Source organism: Ochotona princeps, chromosome 30, assembly GCF_030435755.1.
Source record: "Ochotona princeps isolate mOchPri1 chromosome 30, mOchPri1.hap1, whole genome shotgun sequence".
NCBI lineage: Eukaryota > Metazoa > Chordata > Mammalia > Lagomorpha > Ochotonidae > Ochotona > Ochotona princeps.
This window is the reverse complement of record NC_080861.1, coordinates 4335648-4356592: the sequence shown is the minus strand read 5'-3', so window position 1 is coordinate 4356592 and position 20945 is coordinate 4335648. Positions and strand designations below refer to the sequence as shown.

General features: G+C 53.0%; 1 protein-coding gene across 1 annotated transcript in view; it reads right to left on the bottom strand.

The window, feature by feature from the left end:
- SLCO2A1 (solute carrier organic anion transporter family member 2A1) overlaps positions 1 to 18389 on the bottom strand; it is a 63723-nt gene extending 45334 nt beyond the window's left edge. The window contains exon 1 of the mRNA XM_004588325.2: positions 18020 to 18389. Within this exon, the coding sequence (XP_004588382.1) occupies positions 18020 to 18115 (96 nt within the window). The 5' untranslated portion in view covers positions 18116 to 18389. The remainder of the gene's footprint in view (positions 1 to 18019) is intronic.
- Positions 18390 to 20945: the final 2556 nt, after the last annotated feature.

Here is a 20945-nt window from a genome sequence, read left to right as displayed (position 1 = left end):
CTCTGCTCCTGAGCCCAGAGAGGAGGGCGAAAGGAAGAAACACTTGCCTAGACAGGGGAAGGTGGGAGAAACTGCAGCAACAAGTGAAGATCCTGGGGCATTAGTAGACATCACAGAAAACACCCTAGTCTGTTCTCAGCAGCCTTGCTCAGGTCCTAGACGAGACGAAAGGAAACTGCAAGGTGCAGAGACAGACACGCTTGCTTCTTTCCATCCGCTGCCAGAACATGCCTCCCTGGCTCCCATTCCCTTGAGCACACTCCCCAGCCCACAGCTGCCATCAGCCATGGCCCCAGTGAGGCTGTCGGGGGGAGCCACGCATGGCCTCAAGGTCTTCCAACACCAGGAGATGCTCTAAGCAAGACTGAATTAGGAACCTCCCACTCTTACGATGGACCACGGAGGCACCTAATTTCTGAAGAGAAAGGCTTCTTGAGCTCACTGTTTCCGAGGGGCAAGTCCACAATGGTTGCATCCTCAATGATGCAGGCAATGGTTGGCCATGATGGAGCGCAGGTGCAAGGAAGGCTCCTAGGACCAGCAAGGGGGCAGAGAGAGCGGCTGGGCCTCAGCTCATGTTTTCGTAATTGGACTAAGTGTCCACCCTCTTAATAGCATCAACTTTGGTGTGAATGTCTGCATGAGTCCCGGAGCCGCATCATGGTCAAATCACAGTAGTGGGTAATAAGGCAAGAGCAGAGATTCAAGGAGAGAAGCAAACCAACTTCTCCGATCCCCCTTTAGCTACAGTATTTAACATGAAGCTATAGACCTCATTAGCTAGTACAGGAGCAACCTCAGCCTGCTCTGGATCATCTAACACTTCCAAACTGGGGTTGAACTGGAAGTCACACTGACAAAGCAAGCTCCTGTGCCCAAGCCCTCCTGGGAGCCTGAGGATTCCAGCGTGTGGTGGCCACACATCCTTGCCAGGAAGACTCTGCCTGGGTGCCCTCCTTCCTGCTGTCCTGGTGCCTGCTCCCCCGCTGAGGCTGACTCACAGCTCTGGGCTTTCTTGGTCACAGCAGGCACTCCAGAAGACCCCCCATGGCCCATCCCAGGCGGTTCCCCAGGCTCTCATCAGTTCACGCTCCTACACTGGGGCCCTGGGGCTGGTGCCGAGGCAGAGTGTGTTAATCCTCTCCCTTCAACCACCAGCACCAAAGCCTACTTCTCATCCAGCTCCCTGCTTATGGCCTGGGAAAGCAATGGGAGGATGGCTTAAGGCCTTGGGCCCCTGTACCCACATGCGAGGCCAAAAAGAAACCCCTGGCTTCCAGTTGTGTATCAATTCAGCTCAGGCCATTGTGGCCATTTGGGAAGCAAACCAGCAGATGGAAGACCTCTCCAAAAACCCGCTTTTCAAGTAAAAATAAATAAATCAGAAAAAGAAGCTCCCATCTCAAGAAAGCATATAATAATAAACTTCTTCCTGCCCATCTTTCATGAGTACAGGGAGCCACAGGCATATCACAGCGCCCTCTGCAGCACACCTGTGTCCTGAGTAGCACTTGCCTTCTGGCAGGTGAACTCAGCATGGCTCCATCAGAGCTGCCCCAGGCCTGGCTGAAACAGCTTACCAGGCCCCATGTCGTTTTACATCCAGCAGGCCTGCAATGGGTCATAAGTATCTGCATGTATTACAAGCTCCCACGTGACGCTGCCACAGAAGGTCCGGGAATAGTATTTTGAGAATCCCCTCCTTAGCTCAAGTGGGTCTTCCTGGGCTGTACCCCAATTCCTTCCTTCTTGGAATTTCTTTGTTGCAGACAATGCTCAAGGGCCTTCCCAAAGTTCATGGACAAATCTGCACTATCGTTCAATTCTACTTTTCCAGGAACTTAAAAGAGTTATCTCGTATGTGTAATTCCATCCTACAGATCAGGGCTGCCTTTGGGGTGGGACGGAACCAATTCCTTGATTTCTTTCTGCTCCCCTTGGCCTCCTGCCCACCTGCTCACTGGAGCGTGGGGGTGCCTCACACGGGGAGAAGCAGGTCGTGTCACCCGTGTGGCCTGGAGGAACCTCAGCTGCTCCTCTTTTCCCTGCTGCTCTGTCTCACCTGGAGTTCTTGGAGACACAAGTGCAAGGGAGTGTGATTTCATCATTCACAGCTGGTGGATTGGCTGGGATTTCCACCTTCAGGTTTCAAAACTCCTAAATAAAATCAGCAACAATCCACCTTTAAATGGAGAAAGATGAGGGCGTGGCCTCACCTTGAACGCCCTGGGATCCCATATGGGCGCCGGTTTTGGTCCTGGCGGCTCCACTTCCCATCCAGCTCCCTGCTTGTGGCCTGGGAAAGCAGTTGAGGACGGCCCAATGCATTGGGACACTGCACCCGTGTAGGAGACCCGGAAGAGGTTCCTGGTTCCCGGCTTCGGATCGGCGCGCATCGGCCCGTTGCGGCTCACTTGGGGAGTGAATCATCGGAAGGAAGATATTCCTCTCTGTCTCTCCTCCTCTCTGTATGTCTGACTTTCCAATAAAAATAAAATAAATCTTTAAAAATAAATAAATGGAGAAAGATGAGCTAAGCAAATACTGGACGCCTACCAGCTGCAGCCCCAGGAGCAGCAAACGTGAGCTCACCCACCTTCTTAACCCTGCTGGCTGATTCACGCCTGAAGCCCTGACCTTCACACGCGCCACAGAACACATGTGGGTGCCGGAGTCCAGCTCCAGAAGGGTGCGTGGAGTAGGGGTAGCAAAGAAACAGACCACTACAATTTCAGGATCATAACGGCAATGCGAGAAAGCTGCCAGCTTTATTTGTACAGAAGCCCTCACAACAGCTAGCATAGACTTTTCACACCTGGTCAAGCGGGCATTCCTAAGGCTATTCCTGCCAATTGTTTCACCTTGAGGCAGGATGTCCACCATCTTAATCCTGCCATCAGGAATTAATCAGTAACACATTCCTACTACAATCCTCATTCTACAAATTAGTCTTGAATCAGTTAAGGGAGGAACCTAAATATCAAGAAAAGAGGGAAAGAGTAGATTCCCACTACATCTGGGGACTTAACACCCTTGATTAGCATATGGTCAATGGTGGCAGCCCAGACAGCATGAATAATAAAAGCCCCATTGATAGTAAAGACCAATTCCTCAGTGGCAGACAATGGCTAATTAGATTACGGAAATCTCAGCGGGGTTGTCCGGTGTCCATGCAAAGGGAAGTGGAAAAGCCTTCAGGTGGATGCGGAGACATCCGCAGGGCCTTGCCTTGCAACAGAAAATTCCTTGCAGCCTTGCCTGCAATGGAACAGTTCTTTTCACACCTTCGTGTCTTCCACACCCACCATACGGACCCCGTAAGCAAGCAGCCTTCCAGGCACTGGTACTGTGCTGGGTTCTAATCTGCATGGCTCCAGCAGCGTTGGAGCCCGGGAGGGAAGCTGCCCTCAGCTACAGGACTTCAGAATAGAGGCAGCGCCCCACTTTAAGCCTCCCTTCAGGCACTCAGCCCTCGGCCCAGCCCCCTCCCATCAGTGACTTCAGCACACCTCCCCTGGCTCCCTGACCCCACTTCTTGGGCTTCCCAGTTACTCGGTGGAACTCACGCCTCCTCAAGCCTTCTGCCTACTGCTGCTGTTACTGCCCTTTGATCTTAGGCCCTGGCTCTGGATATATCAACTCCATAGACACTACTTATTCAAGGAAGCATGGATGTAGATGTTGTTGGGGAGGACATTGGTAGACATAATGAAAAAATATCAGCTGAGTCTAAGCAAAGGCCCTTGTCCTGGATAACCTGGGTGAGCATGCTTCAGTCCATGGAAAGGCGTTCAAAGCAGTACTGAGCACAGAGACACAGAGGGAGAGAGGCAGAGAAGACTGGCCCAGCAGTCACAGCCCCAGGGCCAGGCCTGTGAGCTCCAGCCTGTTCCACGATGAGTCCTCTCCGACTACCTGGCCTGTGTGGTTTGCATCTCCTTAGCCAGTCCTCGCCATTGCGTAAGCCAAATCCTCGTCACGAATGTCTTAGTAACGTGTGTGTGTGTGTGTGTGCGCGCGCACGTGCGTGCATGCCACCAGCTCATTGGACTGAACCTCATGTGGGACAAAATAATGACTTCCCAAATGTCCCCACCATCCTCCTCAGCATCTCCAAGTCTGTCGTCCTACTGGCAATGTCCAGGCATGGTTAAGTTAAGAATTCTGAACTGGAAGTTTCTCCAGGATCATCCGGGTAACAGATGCAAACCACAAGGTCTATAGAAGAGGGAAGCAAGGATGAGAGACAAGGAGGAGACAGAAATCTCGGAAGGCCAAGCTCCTGGCTTGGAAGCCGGGGAGGAAGGGCCTGGGAGCCAAGGCGTGTGTGTCACTTTAGAAGCCAGAAAAGGCAAGAAAACAGATTCCTGCCAAAGCAGTGAACTCCTGGTGACACCCTGACCCACCAAGGACTCCTGACCTTCTAGCTGTGAGAAGGTCAATCCTTGCTGTCTGAAGCCACTGGCATCTGGGAGGGTCAGGACAGCAGTGACGGGGAGCCAAGCCACATGCAGACCCATTCCTGCTTTCCTGCCCAGAGCCAGGCTGCCTCCTTTCCCTGCCACAGGACTGTTCTTTGAGTCCGTCCTCCCTGCCATCAGGGCTCTTGTTGGGTTATCTGTCCAACCACATGGTTCCAGCAGAAGCTACGGCTGGCTGGCTTAAGGAGGAGCACGTGACCTCCTGAACCAATCTGAACCCTGCCCCAGGACTTTCTCCAGCTAGAAGTAGAAAGAGCGGGGCAGGAACTCTTTGGTTGCTGACAGTGACTTTCACGGGAAAGTGGGAAGCACGTCAGTTCTTCTCCTGGCAGGTTTCTTGTTGATTATCAGGAGTTCCTTGTATGTTCTAGATACCAGGGCCTAGTCAATTTTAGATAACACAAACTTCTCCCACTCTGACATTCTTTCTGCTTTAGACACACTTCCTGGGTATTAAGGTGGATCACTATTTGATTTCTTCTGGTAGGTTTTCCTCTGTCCCTTCATTTCAACCTTTCTGTCTTACAGGATGTTTCTTTTTAGAGAGCATGCAACTAGATTGTTGTCTCTATTTTACTAACATAACATGAAATCTTCTCACTTTAAAATGGTGAGAATAGTGCACTAATTCCTGCTAAATTAGATTTATATCTAGGTCGATATACATTGTGTTTCTATTTACCATGAAATCCTTATGCCCCCTCCACTTTTTCAGCCTCCTACTGTTTAATGGGATGTCCTTCTGTTTTCCCCTTACTCGCTTCTAATTTTGAAGCTATGCATTCAATGTCTTCCATCCTAAGGATCAGCCATGGTCTCAGGCCATTTTTTTATGACTATAACAAAGTATCTGAGGCAGCTCGCCACCCACAAAGAGAAGAGGTTTGTTTAGCTCCAAAGGGTAGAGGTCCAAAGTCCATATTGCTCAGCATGGGCTTTGGCTCTGACGAGGAATCCGTGGCTGATGACAGAGTGCAATATAGGGAGGGTGGCACGGTGACCCAGGAAGAAGGGGAGACGGTGTGCCAATATTCAGATGTCTATAACCGTACTCTTGTCTTAACTCAAGGGATCACAGGAGAACAGCCTTTGGAGGGTGTGTCCCACTGACCTGAGGCCTTCCCACCAGGCCCCACCTCTGGCAGGTTCTACTTCTTCCCCATAGCACCAAGGACCAAGCCTTGAACACACGGGCCTTTAGGAGACACTCAACATCGCAACCACAGCACCCTCTACTTTTTTTTTTTTCCAATTGTGACTGAAAAAGCACATAACGGAAGAGTTAACATCAGAACCATCTTTAAGAGGCACAAAGTTTGTATGCACACATTGGCCAACCGCCACCATCTTCCATGCCTAGAGCTCTTTTTATGTTTCAAAGCCCTAAACCTTAAATCCACTGAGACATAACTTTCCTTCTCTGTGTCCCCAGCCCCTGGCAGCCACCATTGCACATGTCATCTTTGTGACTATCTTTGTGAACTGCAGGGACTTTATAGAAGTGAAGTCACAAAGCATTGATCTTTCTTTGACTTGCTTGCCCTACCTAGCATAGCACCCTTTGGGGTCATGCGCTTGGCAGCATAGGTCAAGACTTCCTTCCCTTCCAAGACCGAATAGGGCTTCATCATGAGTCCATACCGCATGTTTCAATGCATTAATCTACTGATGGGCTCCTGACTCACACCGTCCTTTACACTACTGAGAGATGAGTGCCGCTGTGATACAGGAACAAGCAGGCATCTTGCTGAGACCCTGCTTGCAGCTCTTTTGTATATTCACCCAGAATCAGAATGGCTGGCTCACGTGGCTTCCATTTTGTTTTCTGAGGAACTGTCACACTGTTTATCACAGTGACTGCATCACTACACTTCCCCCACTAGGACACAGCATGCCTACATCTTTGCTAATACTGTCTATTTGCTGTTTGTTTTTCTAACAGCCATCCATCCTAATGGTTGTGGAGTGATAGCTCACTGTAGTTTTGACTTACAGCTCTCTAACGATGAGTGACGCTGCACATTCTTTATGTGTTTGTTGGCTCTTTGTAAACTGTTTTGGAAGAAATGTATGCTCAAGTCCCTTGCCAAATCAGAACAAGGTTATCTGTTACTTATAAGAATCCTTTATATGATCTAGACATGGACCCTTGAACAGTTTCGTGATTGCAAATATTTCCTGTGTTTTCTTCCAAGAGTCTTACAGTGTAGGTCTTATATATGTAGGTCTTTGATTCAATTGGAGCTAATTCTTGGACCTGGAGTGAGGTACACACTCCCACACCATCCAACAGTGTAAATTCTCTTTCTGGTTTTATCTGATATAGCCTCGGACTCTTGGTTTTTCAGTGGAATTTTTCCACCCAGAGATCCTGTGAGAGACAACCCCACTCACTGGGCCTGGGCTGTGGGCAGTGTTTTCAGCTGCCCACAAGGGACCGGCCACCAAGGGGCTGAGCTCTGGGGACGGGACTGAGCATCGACTCTACGCCATGTTTGGTACTGTTGTGATGACGAAGACTCAGGCTCCATCAGAAGCACCTTTTGAGTTTGGTTCAGTTGTGTTTTGAAAGGCAAAGATAAACAGACAGAAATCTCCCATGCTTCCATGTATAGGTTCATTGCTCAAATGCCTGCAGCAGCTGGAGCTCGACTAGGTCAAAACCAGGCACTGGGCAGGCCATCTGGGTCTGCAAGGTGGGTGGTAGGGGCCAGGTGTGGGTGGCAGGGGCCAGGCGTAGGAGCCATCGCCTGCTGACCCCCAGAAGACACACTGGGAGGAAACTGGAACTAGGAAAGAAGCCAGATCTTGAGCTCAGGCACCCTGTGAAGGGATGTTTGGGTTCCCAGCAATGTCGCCTATCCCCTTTTTAAAAGGATTCATTCATTTATTTATCACACACACACACACACACACACACCCCTGCCACCTGCCAGTCCACTCCCCAAAGGGCCACTACAGCCAGGTCTGGATCTGATGGAAGCCAGAACTGTATCCTAGTCCCCTACATGGGTGGAGCAAGGGCCCAGCTATTTGGGCCTTTATCCACTGCCATCTCAGGCACATGAGCAGGAAGGTGGATTGGAAGGGGAACAGCAAGGACTCTTACCCATGCTCCCATATGGGATGGACATCTCAAGTAGTGGGACAACACCTCTCACACCACAAGATGGCTGCACTTGCCAGCAACATCTTAACTTCTATGTCAGATGTCTGCCCCACTGTTGAGGATTGTTGACTAGTCCAATCGTACCTGGTGTCTCCTGCTGCAGGGCACCCTGGTACTCCCATTGTGGCGGTATTCATTTCTTTGACCTGAAGATTTTACTTTCCTTTTTGAATCCTCAGCCATGCATTTAAGTCTTGGGTGCTATTCTGTTTTATTGAGCATCCCAAGGAATTTATAGCAGGAGAGGCTGCATGTTAACGTGGAACAGTCACGTCAATGGAAATCATAATTCACCATAGTCCCTTATGGCCCATCTTACCCCAACTAACCGCGGCCTTTGGAAGAGAGGCCTTGCCTGATTCACACTACATTCTTCATGTGGAGCAAAATTCAGAGTCTGTGTCTCCATGTGTATTCAGCAGCTTCCACTTCTGTCTCTATCCTGTTTTCTCTCACCAAAATCGGCTCTTCTCTGTCTTGTATGACAGGTTCTGTAACTTTGCATGTGTATGTCCTGTACTCTTTCATGGGGCATCACTCACTCTGTTTTGATCACCAGTGGATTGCCAATGGAGATGGCAAGTGACCGGTCATAATAAAGAAATGAGTAAATGAGGCTCAGGAGGCCATCCCTACATCCCTCTTGACCCTAGAATTCAAAACGCTTGCTGTTTACAGTTCCTGTTGAGAGCTGACTTGCGAATAGTGGATGGTTAATGGAGGCTCACCAAATGACTGGGGGAGCCCACCCATAGCTGCTCCCCGCATCCTCCCAGGTGTGAACCCCATGCTCAAGACCAGATCTGCAGTGTGAAGCTTGCATCATAGCTTCTATCCTCCCTGCCTTGTTCTCAGGCCTGCTCTTCCTACAGGGCGAGAAGCCGATCAGATAGTCTGGTTTCTCTAAGATGTTTGGCCAACCCTTAGGGTTGGATTCCTGAGCTCTGAGCCAGTCCCTGGGAGTGGGCACTAGAGGAGCAGAGAGGGCTTCCTGGACAGAACTGCTTCCCAATCTTCCCAGAAAAGAAAATGTTCCACATTCTTGCCTGTCTCTAGGATGGAAAGCATTGTTACCTTACTTTGCCTCCATCCCTGGGGAGCCATGAGATGCAAGCACAAGCATGGATGCAGAAATGCAGCGGGGGATGGGAATGGCCCTTCAGGAAATGGACCTACCAACCGCCCCAGCCTCCTGGCTGACATCCCGGCCACATCCAAATCCCTGCTCCAGGACCCGGAGGGCAGCCGCTTCAACCTTACATCGCGTTTCACACACTGCAGTGGTGTTCTGGTGCACCTAGCAAGGGAGGGGAAATCACTGAGTTGCTGAAGTTTTTTCTGAGTATAAATATGGGACCTGTTTGTTGGAGAAAGAATGGAAACCAGAGACATTGCTGAAAAAAGATTCCCACACAGAGCCAGCCCTATTTGGCCCCTTTGAACCTTCTTGCATTGCAAGCTGTGACGTTTATCGATTGGAATCTTTTTATCTCTATCCCACATGAGGTCCCCCTGCCTGCTTGTACTATGCCTGAGAGAAGGAACTCTTCTCCAAAGTTTAAGAAGTAATTACTAAAAGTTTTCTAGATGGACCTCCTGTTTACTTACTGACTCTCAATGTTAGATGCACAAATTATTACTGACTCTCAACTTCTGAGTAGATGAGTTTGTGACAACACATTGTATCTTTGGCTGGATTTCCATGTAGATTTCATGTAGAGAGCGAGTGCTTCTAAGACACTTGATTGTCCTGCACCCAAGCCAGGTCTAAATGCTGTACAATCAGGGTGTGGATCGAGGCTCCTGGCTGCAGCGAGGGAGTGTACAGTGACAGAGGGAACTGAGGGATGCAGACATTAGGAACAGCCACTGATACATGTGCTTTGAAGAAATACAACAATAAATATAAATGAGCCACTCAGCTGTGTGCATTTGTAGGGAGCAGTGAAGTGGCAAAGCTCTGGCCCAACTAGGGCTTATGGTGAAGGGCAAGGGAAGCCAGGGAGGAAAATAATCTTAAAACAGAGTCTCCCACAGAACCCTGATCCCAGCTCTGTGAAACGAGGCAGGTCCCACGGGCTGCCTCTCAATGTGCTCTGCTGTGAATGGTGGTCAGGACATGCCCCTCAACATGGCAAGAAGGGGTGTAGTCAGAGAGGACTTCTGGCCTTGTCTGATGGGTGCCCCCAAACAGGAGGTCCCAGATACATGTGCACACACAACTCCGTTGTGTTTGACCATACATGTGTCCTCCTAAGTATGCCCATGTCTGGGATAATCACTCAGGAAATCATAACTGTTGCTAAAAAAAAAAAAATAGTAATTGGCTTTTGAGGGTAGGGATTCTGAGGGTTTTTTTAAGGCTATCAAAATAGACTTAATTAGTCCTTGTACATGTTATACATTTACATATATGAAATTCAATGGAGCTGCAACGTCCTAACCACTGGCAGCTGCAGGAGGAGGCTTGAGTTGCATGTCTGCAGCACAGGACAGAGTCCTGGTGACAAGAGGAGTGAAGACGAAATGGACAAGTTCCAGAGGCAGGGCCCCTCCAGGAGACAGGGCTGGCTCTTCGTTATCTTAGCCCTGCCTGTGTGAGGAAGGAGAGAGACAGGAAGCAGGACACGGCCCTGGAATACAGGCCGGGTCCCACAGAGAACACTGACTGGGCGTGCAGCTGGAAGGCCACTCAGGAGAGACCTCTCCTGGGCACTCGGGGCATGAAGTCTCCAGTGTGCCCTTCTCTGCCTCCTCTAGGGGGATGCTGTACAGCTAAAGATGAGGAGATGGACTCTGACACCTGTCCAGGACTCCTTCAGATCTGCTCTTGACACGCTGGGAAGACTCCCAACTCCAGGGAAAAGTGAGAGCTGGGCTAGGAGTGCAGACAGGGGTGGGTGAGAAGGCGTATGAGCCTGTGTTGGCTTGGGACACGGTCTATCCCCCAATGGCCCTGTGCTGGAGTTTGATCCGGGTGCAATGGTACTAAGGGAGTATGCCCTTTCAAGAGGCAGGGCCTGGCAGGAGGAGTGGGTCATAGGTGGTGATGCCCTTGGAAGGGATTTAGTAAGCTGCTCTGGCAAGAGTGAGTTGTTATGAAGCTGGCTTGAGTTTTTCCACTTGCCCTCCTTTTTCCTCACACTTACTGCCACGTGGTGCCAGGAGGCGCTGGCCAGACATTACTGCCACACCTGGCTCTCAGACCTCGGAACACTCCTCTCTTTAAACGTGTCTATTCTTTTAGTAACTCAGAAAAAATGAAGGCAGATCAGGTAAGGGCATTCCCAACGTTTGGGGCCACAGAGGCTGCGGATTTTCATGGCCAGGAGGTCTCTTTTCAGTCCAGATGTCCTGGGCCACCTACCCATAACAACCACAAGCGTGTGAGACGCCCACATGAGGGGTGGCCAAGTCCCTTGCCAAGGACACTTTCGCAATCTGAGACAACAGGGATGGGAGCCACACATGGCCTCCAGCAGAGCCTACCATCACAGCCTGGGTTGGCTTGCAGCAGAAGGTGGCCCGGGACACCCTCTGCTTCAGCCCTGCCAAGTGGCCTGCAGTGGCAGGGACTCCTGGGAGAGTGGCTTTGTGCCATGAGAGATACACAGGCCAGAGAGGTGCAGGTCTCCGCAGAGCCTGCTGGGAGCCGGTGAAGCCTACAGGGTCTGGGTTGGCTCTGCCCTGCACCGAGCTCACTGTTCCTGAAACTATGCAAGCAGGGGAGCCACAGCAACAGGGCCACTCTGTCTGCACATGACAGGCAACTCGGTCAACTACGAAATTCAATTCCTCCAGAAACCAGGAGGCAACCTGTTCCATAGCTCGGTTTTATCAACACCTTGAATTGTGATTATGAGTAATTTTGAGATGACCAGCAGTGGAGGCAGGACGCAGAGGGGCCTGCAGGATGGCTGCCACTGATGAACAGGAGGGAGAGGTGTGCCTTGCTGCTCCCCAGAAGTCCAGCCTCAGGCCCGCTGGCTCTCCTCGACCTGCTCTCTGCACCTCCCATCGCTTCCTTCTGTGGAACCCCAGGTTCATTTCTATCCCAGCACCATCCCTGGCCCTCCTGAGCAGATGGAGGCAGCTGGTCACCCTAGGAGCAGGGCACTGAGAGGCAGCTGTGTTTTTGCGAACTTGGGTACTTCTCAGGAAGCAAACATCACCCTGTAGCAAAGGGCCTCCCACTGAAGGTCCTTCATGAAAGCTTGTGGACTCTCAAGACCCAGCCCGCGCCTCAGCGTTCCATTGCCAGCCACTCGCCCTCAAGTGCACTGTGACCCTAAGCGAGCAAGCAGGAAGGTTGCAGCAGGGCCTGCGTCCCGGGGCAGAAGTGCCAATCTGAGAAAGGCATCACTCTAATGCCAGCTTGCAATCTCTTTGGCAGCCCAGTGGACAAGAGGAGGGACCATGGAAACTAGTCATCCTCCAGACCCCTCCCTCCCACCAGTGCCGCTGCTCCCCAACACTGGGGCCCCCCTACTGCCTTCCCTAAGCTTCCTCTTCCTGTGGAGTGTCCACAGGACTTGGTTCAGGAATTTTCTGACACCCACACTGCACACACCTGTGCCTCTTAACCTGTTGGGAGACCATTCCCTGTAAACTCAACAAGCCGCTGGATGAACTAACCAGATAAACTAGTTCCGATGTGGATTCTGCCTGTCTTGTGTTTCCAGGTTCCCCAGTTCAGCAGGTGCCAGCAGGGAGACTGCACTGGAGAGACACGAGTTAGACAAGCACAGCTCCATGCAGCACCAATGGGGCTATGCGGTTTGGGAGGAAACTCAGCACGATTTGGAAACACACAGATAGCCTGTGCAGAAAAATATACATTCCCCTTGACTTTTTGGATAAAATATAAAAGTGTATCAACACTGTGTAACACTTGAGCCACACCCCAGACACTGGCCCGGATCCTTGTCCTGCCCTGTGTGGAATCCTGCTCACTCCCTCAGGAACCCAAAGCCTCACAGTGGGGTTGCAGGGCCCTTGCAAACACAGCCCTCTCCTGGAAGGCCCAAAGATCCTAAGCAAAGCACCAGCAGCCAGGACGTCCCCAGAGGAGGGAAGGAGCATTCTCAGGAACCTAAGTGTTTGCTGATGATGCTCCGGTGAACACAGCGCAGCCTATCTGCAGCGCTCCAGGTTCCTCCAGCACGACACTGTTACAAAGGGATTTTTATTCTGCTCCATTTCTGGAGGTTAGGGGCCACTTTGGGAGGGGTAACCCCAAAGGCTGATGAGGCTGAATGTCCACAGGTCACACATCCTGGGATTTCTCAGGCTGTGCCCAGCACCACCCACCCCTTCCGAGGTCCCCCTACACCGGTCTGTTAGCACTTGCACACACCCAAGGCAGGTTCAGTGGAAGGACAGGCCCAGGTCCCATCCTTCAACACCACCTCCTCCCCCCTTCAGTGAAGTCTGAGACTTCCTGCCTGGCTTTCATTCCCCACCCCGGGACAAATGTAATCCATCCTCAACAATGAGGCACACCCAGGGAACCAAGGTCCTCTGGACTAAAAGATTCATCAAAGACGCTGAGTGCTTTTGCCAAGTTTCAGAACAGGTCTCCCAGCAAGGCCCAGGCCCAACTGGCCCTGCTCCTAGTCTCATCTCCATCAGCAGCTTTGCAGCAGCGGGTAGGAATCTGAGCAAAGCACTGAGATGCCCTATGCTCCGGCCCTTACGCTCATGGACAGGATGAGAACCTGAGTCACAGAAGACGGGGGCTGGGAAGGGCAGAAACCTGGTGAGGATCCCTGCTTTCCCAGCTGCTGCAGCCGTGGCCTTGGGTGAGCTTTGATTTCTTTCCCTGACATGGGGAGTCTCATTTCTTGTGGAACCTGGATGGAAAACCCAGCTCAAGGGGCTGGCACCAAGGCATAGTGAGTAAGCCTCCAGCTGCAGTACCAGCATCCCACAAGGGTGTCAGTTCATGTCCTGACTGCTCCACTTCTTATCCAGCTCCCAGCCTATGACCTGGGAAAGCACTGCAGGATGGTTCAAGTCCTTGGGCCCATGTCATCCATGCGAGAGGCCAGGAGGGAGCTCCTGGCTTCAAATTGGCTCAGCTCCTCTGGCCATTGCGGCCATCTGGGGAGTGAGCCAGTGGATGGGAGATCCTTCTCTCTGTATCTCCTTCTCTCTGTAAACTGCCTTTCCAGCAAAAATGAAAAAGTAAACATTTTTTTAAAAGAAATGAGCATTTGATAGACTAGAATGCATCAAAATTGAACTTTTTCTCTGCAAAGAACCCTGTTAAGAGGATGAAAAGGTAAGCCATAGACTAAAAGAAAAAGCTTGCAGGCCTACAACCTAGCAATGAACTTGTATTTAACTTACACACAGGACTTTTAAAACTCAGTAGCAAATAGACAAACACATGAACAGAAATTTCAATAAAAAGGAGAGGTAAATATTAGCTAAGTACATGAGAAGATGTTCAACACCATGAAACACTAGGAAAATGCAAAGCAAGGCCTTGATGTCACTACATTCATGTGAGGAGCTAAAAGAAAGTAGTGACGTCACCAAGTGCTGACAAGGTTCCAGAGCGATGGCGTGATTCACACATTGTTGGAGCAAATGCAGCATCATCACCACCGTCCAAACGGCTTCTTAAACAGCCCCCATGCGCAACAATGATCCAGTGCATCAAATGGCCATCCAGCCCAAAGAAACACAAGGTATGTTCATGTCATCAACCATGGAATGTTTGTAATGGCCCAAGTTGCAAACAGCCTCGCTGTCCTTCAGCAAGTGAGGGTCTCAATAAATTCTGCACATCCACACCATGGCATGCTGCTTAGTCATCAAAAGGAACTGATGACTAACAAATACAATGACTTGGATGGATCGCAGGGCGTGAGGCTGAATGAAAAGGGCCGATTGCAAAAGGGAATCCATTACAGGACTCCATTCACGTAATATTCTCTAAGTGATGAAGTTGCAGAGTTGGAGTACAGACTAATAACGGGCTACCACGGGAGAAATAGTTGCAGTGACGGGATGCTCTTGTCCTGAAGTAGGGGGTGGTGGTTATACAGCTCTCCCCGTGATCAGACCACTCAGAGTGACAGCTTCAAAGACGAGAGCTGGCGGAACCTCAGCCGGGCACACACAGCGCCCCAAAGCTGGCAAGAATTCTTCCTCCTAAGACTTAGCACCTCCTCTAGGAGCATCTGGAGGAAATAAGTTACATCCAGAGATCAAAAAACATAATAAATAGAAAAAAATTTTAAAATAAAATTAAGAACCACTTTCATCCTTCCCGCCTGAGGCTGCTGCTGGCTGTGTGCAGTTTCCTTGCCTGGTCCCATCCTGGGCGTTCAGCCTCCAAACCCGCGAGCTCCACAAACCGCTTTTCTTCAGGCATTTTGTGATAGAGACGCGTGGAGACAGTCATCCTGCCCGGAGGCAGCAGGAGAAGTCGGGAGGATCCTGAGAATCAGGCAGAGGGAGCAGGAGGAGGCTGGCGTGGGGTCCACTGGTTGCCAGGGTTCTGCCCACCACACACACACACACACACACACGGCAAGGTGACTTCCAGGGACAGAGAGATGCCTCTGCCGAGGCCGTCCAGCCCTGAGAGTCGCCTTGCCCAGGTCCTTTCCCAGCCCCACCGGGCTGCCCCGCCAAGGACACACAGACGGATGGACTGTGCACGCATTTTGCTCGGCTGGGGCCCTGCGGGTGGAGTTTCCTGACATTTGGGCAGCAGTGACTGAGCAACCACTCCTTCCACAAGATAACCTTCATCTGGCCCTGAATGCAGGTTGCTTTTTAAAGGAAAAAAAAAAAAAATACAACCCAGATCTCCCTGTGGCTGCCAGGATTGGTTAGGCATGAGGGCTCTCCAGCCAACACCCTCGGCTCCCATAACTGCAACGTGGAGCTGGTTTTGAAGGTAGAGCTGGTGCAGGGTGATGCCCTTGCTTCCTCTCATGGAGACTGCCCAGCGGGTCCTCTGCTTCCGCAGGACCCAGGACGCCACAGGCACCAGAGGCTGCCCGCAGACTAAGGAAGGTGTGTCTATACCTGCCAGCGGAGCCACACAGGATTCACCTGAGGTTTGCAGGGCTTACTGCGTGAACTTTAAACAGAATGCAAGGACAGGATTGTTGGCAATTGGAGCCATCTACCCCAAAGCTGCCACTGCTACCCCTGATCACAGTGTGTGTGTGTGGCCAAGCAGCTCTGTGTTGATAGTGAGGGCCGGTGGCACTGTGCAGAAGGCCCCTGAATCTGGTGTGTCACATACCTGCCTCCTCTACCCCCCCTCCTCTCTTTATGTGTCCACAGACAACAGACCAGCCTCCTGAAGTCCTTTTTCGCCTCACCATTAATGGAGACAATTGTGGTATCCACTTGGTGGAGTTGCAAAAAAGATTACAAGTTCGTAAAAGATCTACATAATTCCTGATACAGCCACAGGCCTCGATTCCTATCAGCTACTTGGGCTACTGTTCTGGACATTGCTGTTAGCACTAACCGTTGTTTTCCTTAACTGGCAACCCTGGTTCATAGAACTGGCGGAGCCCCAGTTGGTGTGTCCAGTATCATGTAGGGAAGCCAGAATGGATCCAACTTGGACAACAACCCCAGACAGCCCTGCTCGGGGTGCAAGGCCTTCTTCCTGGGCTCGATCCCATGTCATCCGACTGGGAACCAGCAGCTGGAATCATTCTCATGACCCACTTCACCAGGTAAGGGTGGGAAATAGTGGCAAACCTCTGTTCATAGGCTGTTGGACGAAGACACAGATCTGGGTGCTCCCGCTTTACCCGCTGCCCCCTACAGGGATGTCCAGAAAATGGACTGGTTAATTTGTGCCAGGATCCTCAGGTTGAACATGTTACATTCTCACCCAGGTCATACCTGCCACAACCCAGTGCGCTGCTGGGTCTGGCTGGAAGGGTGTCAGACAGTTCCTGGGAAGAAACAATTACTCTTCCAGTAGCAGTGCCTCCAGGCTGTGATGGCCTCTGGAGGAAAGGGGGAAGTGAGTTGAGCCCTGCCATTCCAGAGTCCAGGTGCGTGCCTGGAGTCAGACACGCTTGCACCGGGTGGCCGCTTGCACCGGGTGGCCGGCTGACCAGTGCGGCTGAGCAGAGGTCCCTCCAAACTCTGGTCTTAGAATTACAAGGGACGGCCCGGGAGAACTTGGGCTTTATGAAGCAAGAACAAACTTCCCTGAGAGCCTCCTTGTGTTAAGAGGCCAGCTGGCCAACGGCCCAGGCCCCAGGTACATGGGTTCAATCACTGGCAGACAATTTCTCCAGAGCTCCAAAGAGAACATGTTCCCTTAGGGCCTTGAGGTGGGCCAAAAGGGGCACAACTTCCTTCAGCATCCCCTCACTGTCAGATTCGGGGCCCAGGACACCCTCCTCAGAGAAAATGTGGAAGCCCTCGTCGTTCAGACACCCAGCCCTCACCTCCACCCTCGTGCTCCAATTCTTGATTTAAAAATACCCGGATTTCCCACAACTGTCTGCTGCACCATCCTAAGCCGTGGAGGAGCTTGAAGGCTAGATGGTATGGTGGTATGGGGAGCCCGGCACCAGAGGCAACAGTCTGAGGAAGTATGTGGGTGGGGGCCACCCTGCGGGACACACAGAGCCAGCACACACAGCCCTCTCTCCCAGCTCCACATCCCCCGGGGGCCTCACAGAGGGCCTTGGGCCAGCTCCATCCCACCTCCGGACGGTGGGGAATCACTCTGTCTCACGCGCCCAAGCCCGACTCCAGCCGGTCTTACTGTGGGTCCTGCAGCCACTCACTTGCTCCCAGAGCAGCTCTAGCACCCACAGAGGAACTCACATGTGGAACGCAACAATTCGGGATCTTGTGGGACTTGTGCCACGATCATGCATTTTCCCACCACATCCTCACCGCAGCCAGTTCCCCAAAACTGACCTGCCGACTGGCACCTGCTTAGATCCTTCCTGCACAAACCCCAGTGCAGGACCAGCTGCAGACCTGAGGGAGTTGGTCCAAGCTCAACGCTAGTTGTTAATCTCGTCTGGGGAGGGAAACTACCCCAGGAGAAGATGGCCCTGATCCATGCCAGCTCAGACGGACCACCACAACTCGTCCCCATCCAGGCCGCCAACCCCAGGCACCTCCAAGCCCCGCAGTTCACAAGTCACTGCCCAGGGCTGAACCCTGCACCGTGCCTGGAGATGCAAGCAAGTTTCCTCCGCCGAGCGCCGGCCCCAATAAGCAGCGACCATCACTGTACAGCTCCCGACCGCGGTCGCGTTCACTGTAGCAGACACGCGCCCCCACCCTGGGGCGGCGACCCTGGGACTCCCTCAGCGCGCCTCCCGGTCTCCGGCTCCCGGACCACGGCTCTACTCACCTTAATGTTGCGGAAGATGGAACGGGGACAGCGGCCGGCTCGGCCCGAAGGGGCGTCGCTGCCCTGGGGCGAGCCGGGCTCGGGCAGCAGCCCCATGGTAGCGGCGGGCGGCGTCCCTTCTGTCCTGGCCGAAGCGGTGGTAGCAGGGCCTCGGGGTGCCGGGGCTGGCGCGACCGGGCCGGCGGGTGGCGAGCGCGGCGCGCGGCGAGGAGACAGAGCGGGGGAATGTTCGTCCAAAAGTTTTTATAAGTGGCCGCAGCCGGCGCGGGCGATGATGAAACGCGTGCTCCCTCCTCCCTCCTCGCCGCCGCTGTCCCAGGCCCCAGGCCCGCCCCTCGCCGCGACCGCCCCTCGGACAGGTGTGGCGCGTTGGCCCGAAGCGCGCGAGCTCTGCCTGGACCCGCGGGGCTGAGCGCTCCGGGAAGGGCCCGCCTGCGGGGAGGCAGGAGGAGGAGTGGCAGAGGAGGAGGAGCGGGGAGGACGGCAGGGGCCGGCTAGGGGAGCCGCACGCCGGCTGCAAGGGGCCCCCTCCCCTACCCACCCAGGCTGGCTGCAGGGGGCGGGATCCACCGGAGCCTGGAGGGGCCGGCTGGGTGCAGCAGGGGGCCCGGCCAGGGGACAGGGAGGACCGGGAGTAGGAAGGAGCCGGAGGGACTGCGGAAAGTGGGGGAGGGGGGAGTATGCGGCGAGGGGAAGGGGGACTGTCACCCGAGGGGCCCCCAGGCTGGGGGTGGGGGGATGGCACAGGCAGGGAGCCACCGCGTCGCGACGCCCGGGGAGATTTAAGGAGCTGGCCTCGGCTTGTTCGCACTCGCCTTGCAAACCTGAACCCTCCCTCCGTTTCAGCGGTGGCTCCGAGGCTCTGTGTTGAAGACTGTTTATATGTGTACTTCTCTATACACGGAGAGGGTGCGGGGGTGAGGGGCAAGGTGGAGAGGTGGGGGCCACCCCGGGGCTGGGCCCAAACTCCCTGGGTCAAAGCCAAGGTAAACCGAAGGCGCAAGGCTGGTGTGTGCTGCTGGGGAGGGGAGCCCCTAAAACAAACGGGAGGCACCCCACTGACCTCCATCCGGGAGCTGCCTCCAAGAACCAGTTAATCAGTATTTTCTCCCCACCCCCCATGGCTTTCTACCACCAAGATTCTGATGGCAGAGATGGGAAAGAAGGTGAGACTCTTCCAGAACATTCTGCCAAAAGCCATTGCCATAAAAAATGCAGTTCTCAGAGTGCTTGTCCAGCTGTCCCATCCCCGGATCCCACGCAGTCAACCTCTCCAAGTCCACCCAACCACGCGGGAAGAGGCGCTCTAGCCTTCCAGGCAGCTGTCGCTTCTCTCTCCTCAGGGCGCCATGCCCTCCTGCGCCCCGTGTCCACCTTCAGGCGTAGGACCTGGCCATGCTGTGCCAAGATGTGTCCCTGCAGGGGACAGGCTTTCGAGAGCCGTCCCTTCCAGTCACCAGTCTGTTCTCTCGAAGACCATGGGGTGCCAGGACAGATGCCATTCCAGGGCCCCGTGTGTGCTGCAGGGCGCAGGTGTGACACATGGCGCCAGCCCTCTGCCTGGGTCTCGGCTGCCCTCCAGCAGGCAGCCCTGCGGTGGGAGGTCCCATCATGGCGTGAGCCAGCACAGAGGTCAAGGTTGGGAGCCACATAGCTCTGCAAAATCTGTCTTGCAAATAATTAAATCTTTTTAAAGAAAAAAAAACAAATCACAGCCAAGGTCTGCCTCCCAGACTGTTCATCCCTGAATTTCAGCAAATATTTCCTCGCACTGACCACACACACACACACACACACACACACACACACACGGAGAAGACAGTCGCTGAGCTGGCTTCAACTGCTCGCAGCTCTTAGTTGAGGAGCAGTGAGAAGAAAACACATCCGTATGATAGGGGAGCTGAGAGGGACCCCGACTCACCCCAAGCACAGGAAGGCTTTTGGGGGCACCAACTCTCAAGCTGGCCCTCTAGACTAGAGAGAACAGAATTCAGCTTCCTTCGCTCTGAAGGGCCCAGGCCAACGTAGCTGTGACAGGGAGACCAGCACAGGGTGGAGGGCACAGACTTATCCCCAGCGTAACAAGCTATCAAGGATACTCAAGCCAGTTATTTCTTTTTCTTCGTTCTTTGAGATTTGTTTACTGCTATTTGAAATGCAGGTTTACAAAGAGAAAGAGAAATAGACAGATCTTTCATCCACTGGTTCACTCCTCAAATGGGCACAATAACTGGAGCTGAGCTGGTCCGAAGCCAGGAGCCAGGAACATCTTCCGGGTTCCCCCATATGGATACAGGGGCCCCAAGACTTGACTCATCCTCCTGCTGCTTTCCCAGACCATAGATAGGGAGTTTGGAAGTGGAGCAGCCAGGAAATGAACTGATGTCCAAATGGGATGCTAGCACTGGCAGGTGGAGGATTAGCCTATGAGTCACAGTGCTGGCTATTTCGCAGAGGCCCCCTGGCACCAGGTGATAGGGCCCTGGTAGTCTCAAGCAGGAATCCCAGGCACTAGTGTGCAGGTGAGTTCCACAGTGGTGGTGCCTACCAGGGCAGAGAAGGGCTCAGCCAGTGCTGAAGGGAGTGGGTGCCCCCTCATGGCGTGGAGAGAGAGCTGAGCAGTGACTCCCGGCTCTGGTTCCGGCCATCCGCATTACTGCTGTCCACTCTAAACAGAGGGGACACAGAAGGAGCAGCAGATCCTGTGGGCCCCCCAGGGCTCCTTCTGGGTTCACATTGCCTAAACCACGTGTAGGAAAGGCCTCCCGCAGGCCCCTGGGTATGTGACTGCCAAGTTTAGGATGCATGCTGGGTTAGGCACAGAGGTCTGGGGGTCTCCCATGCAGGTGGTAGTTAAGCCCAGGGAAGGGAGGACGCTCGCAGTGAGAACATGTGGGTGAGCTGAGGCAGAAGGGAAAGAAGAGGC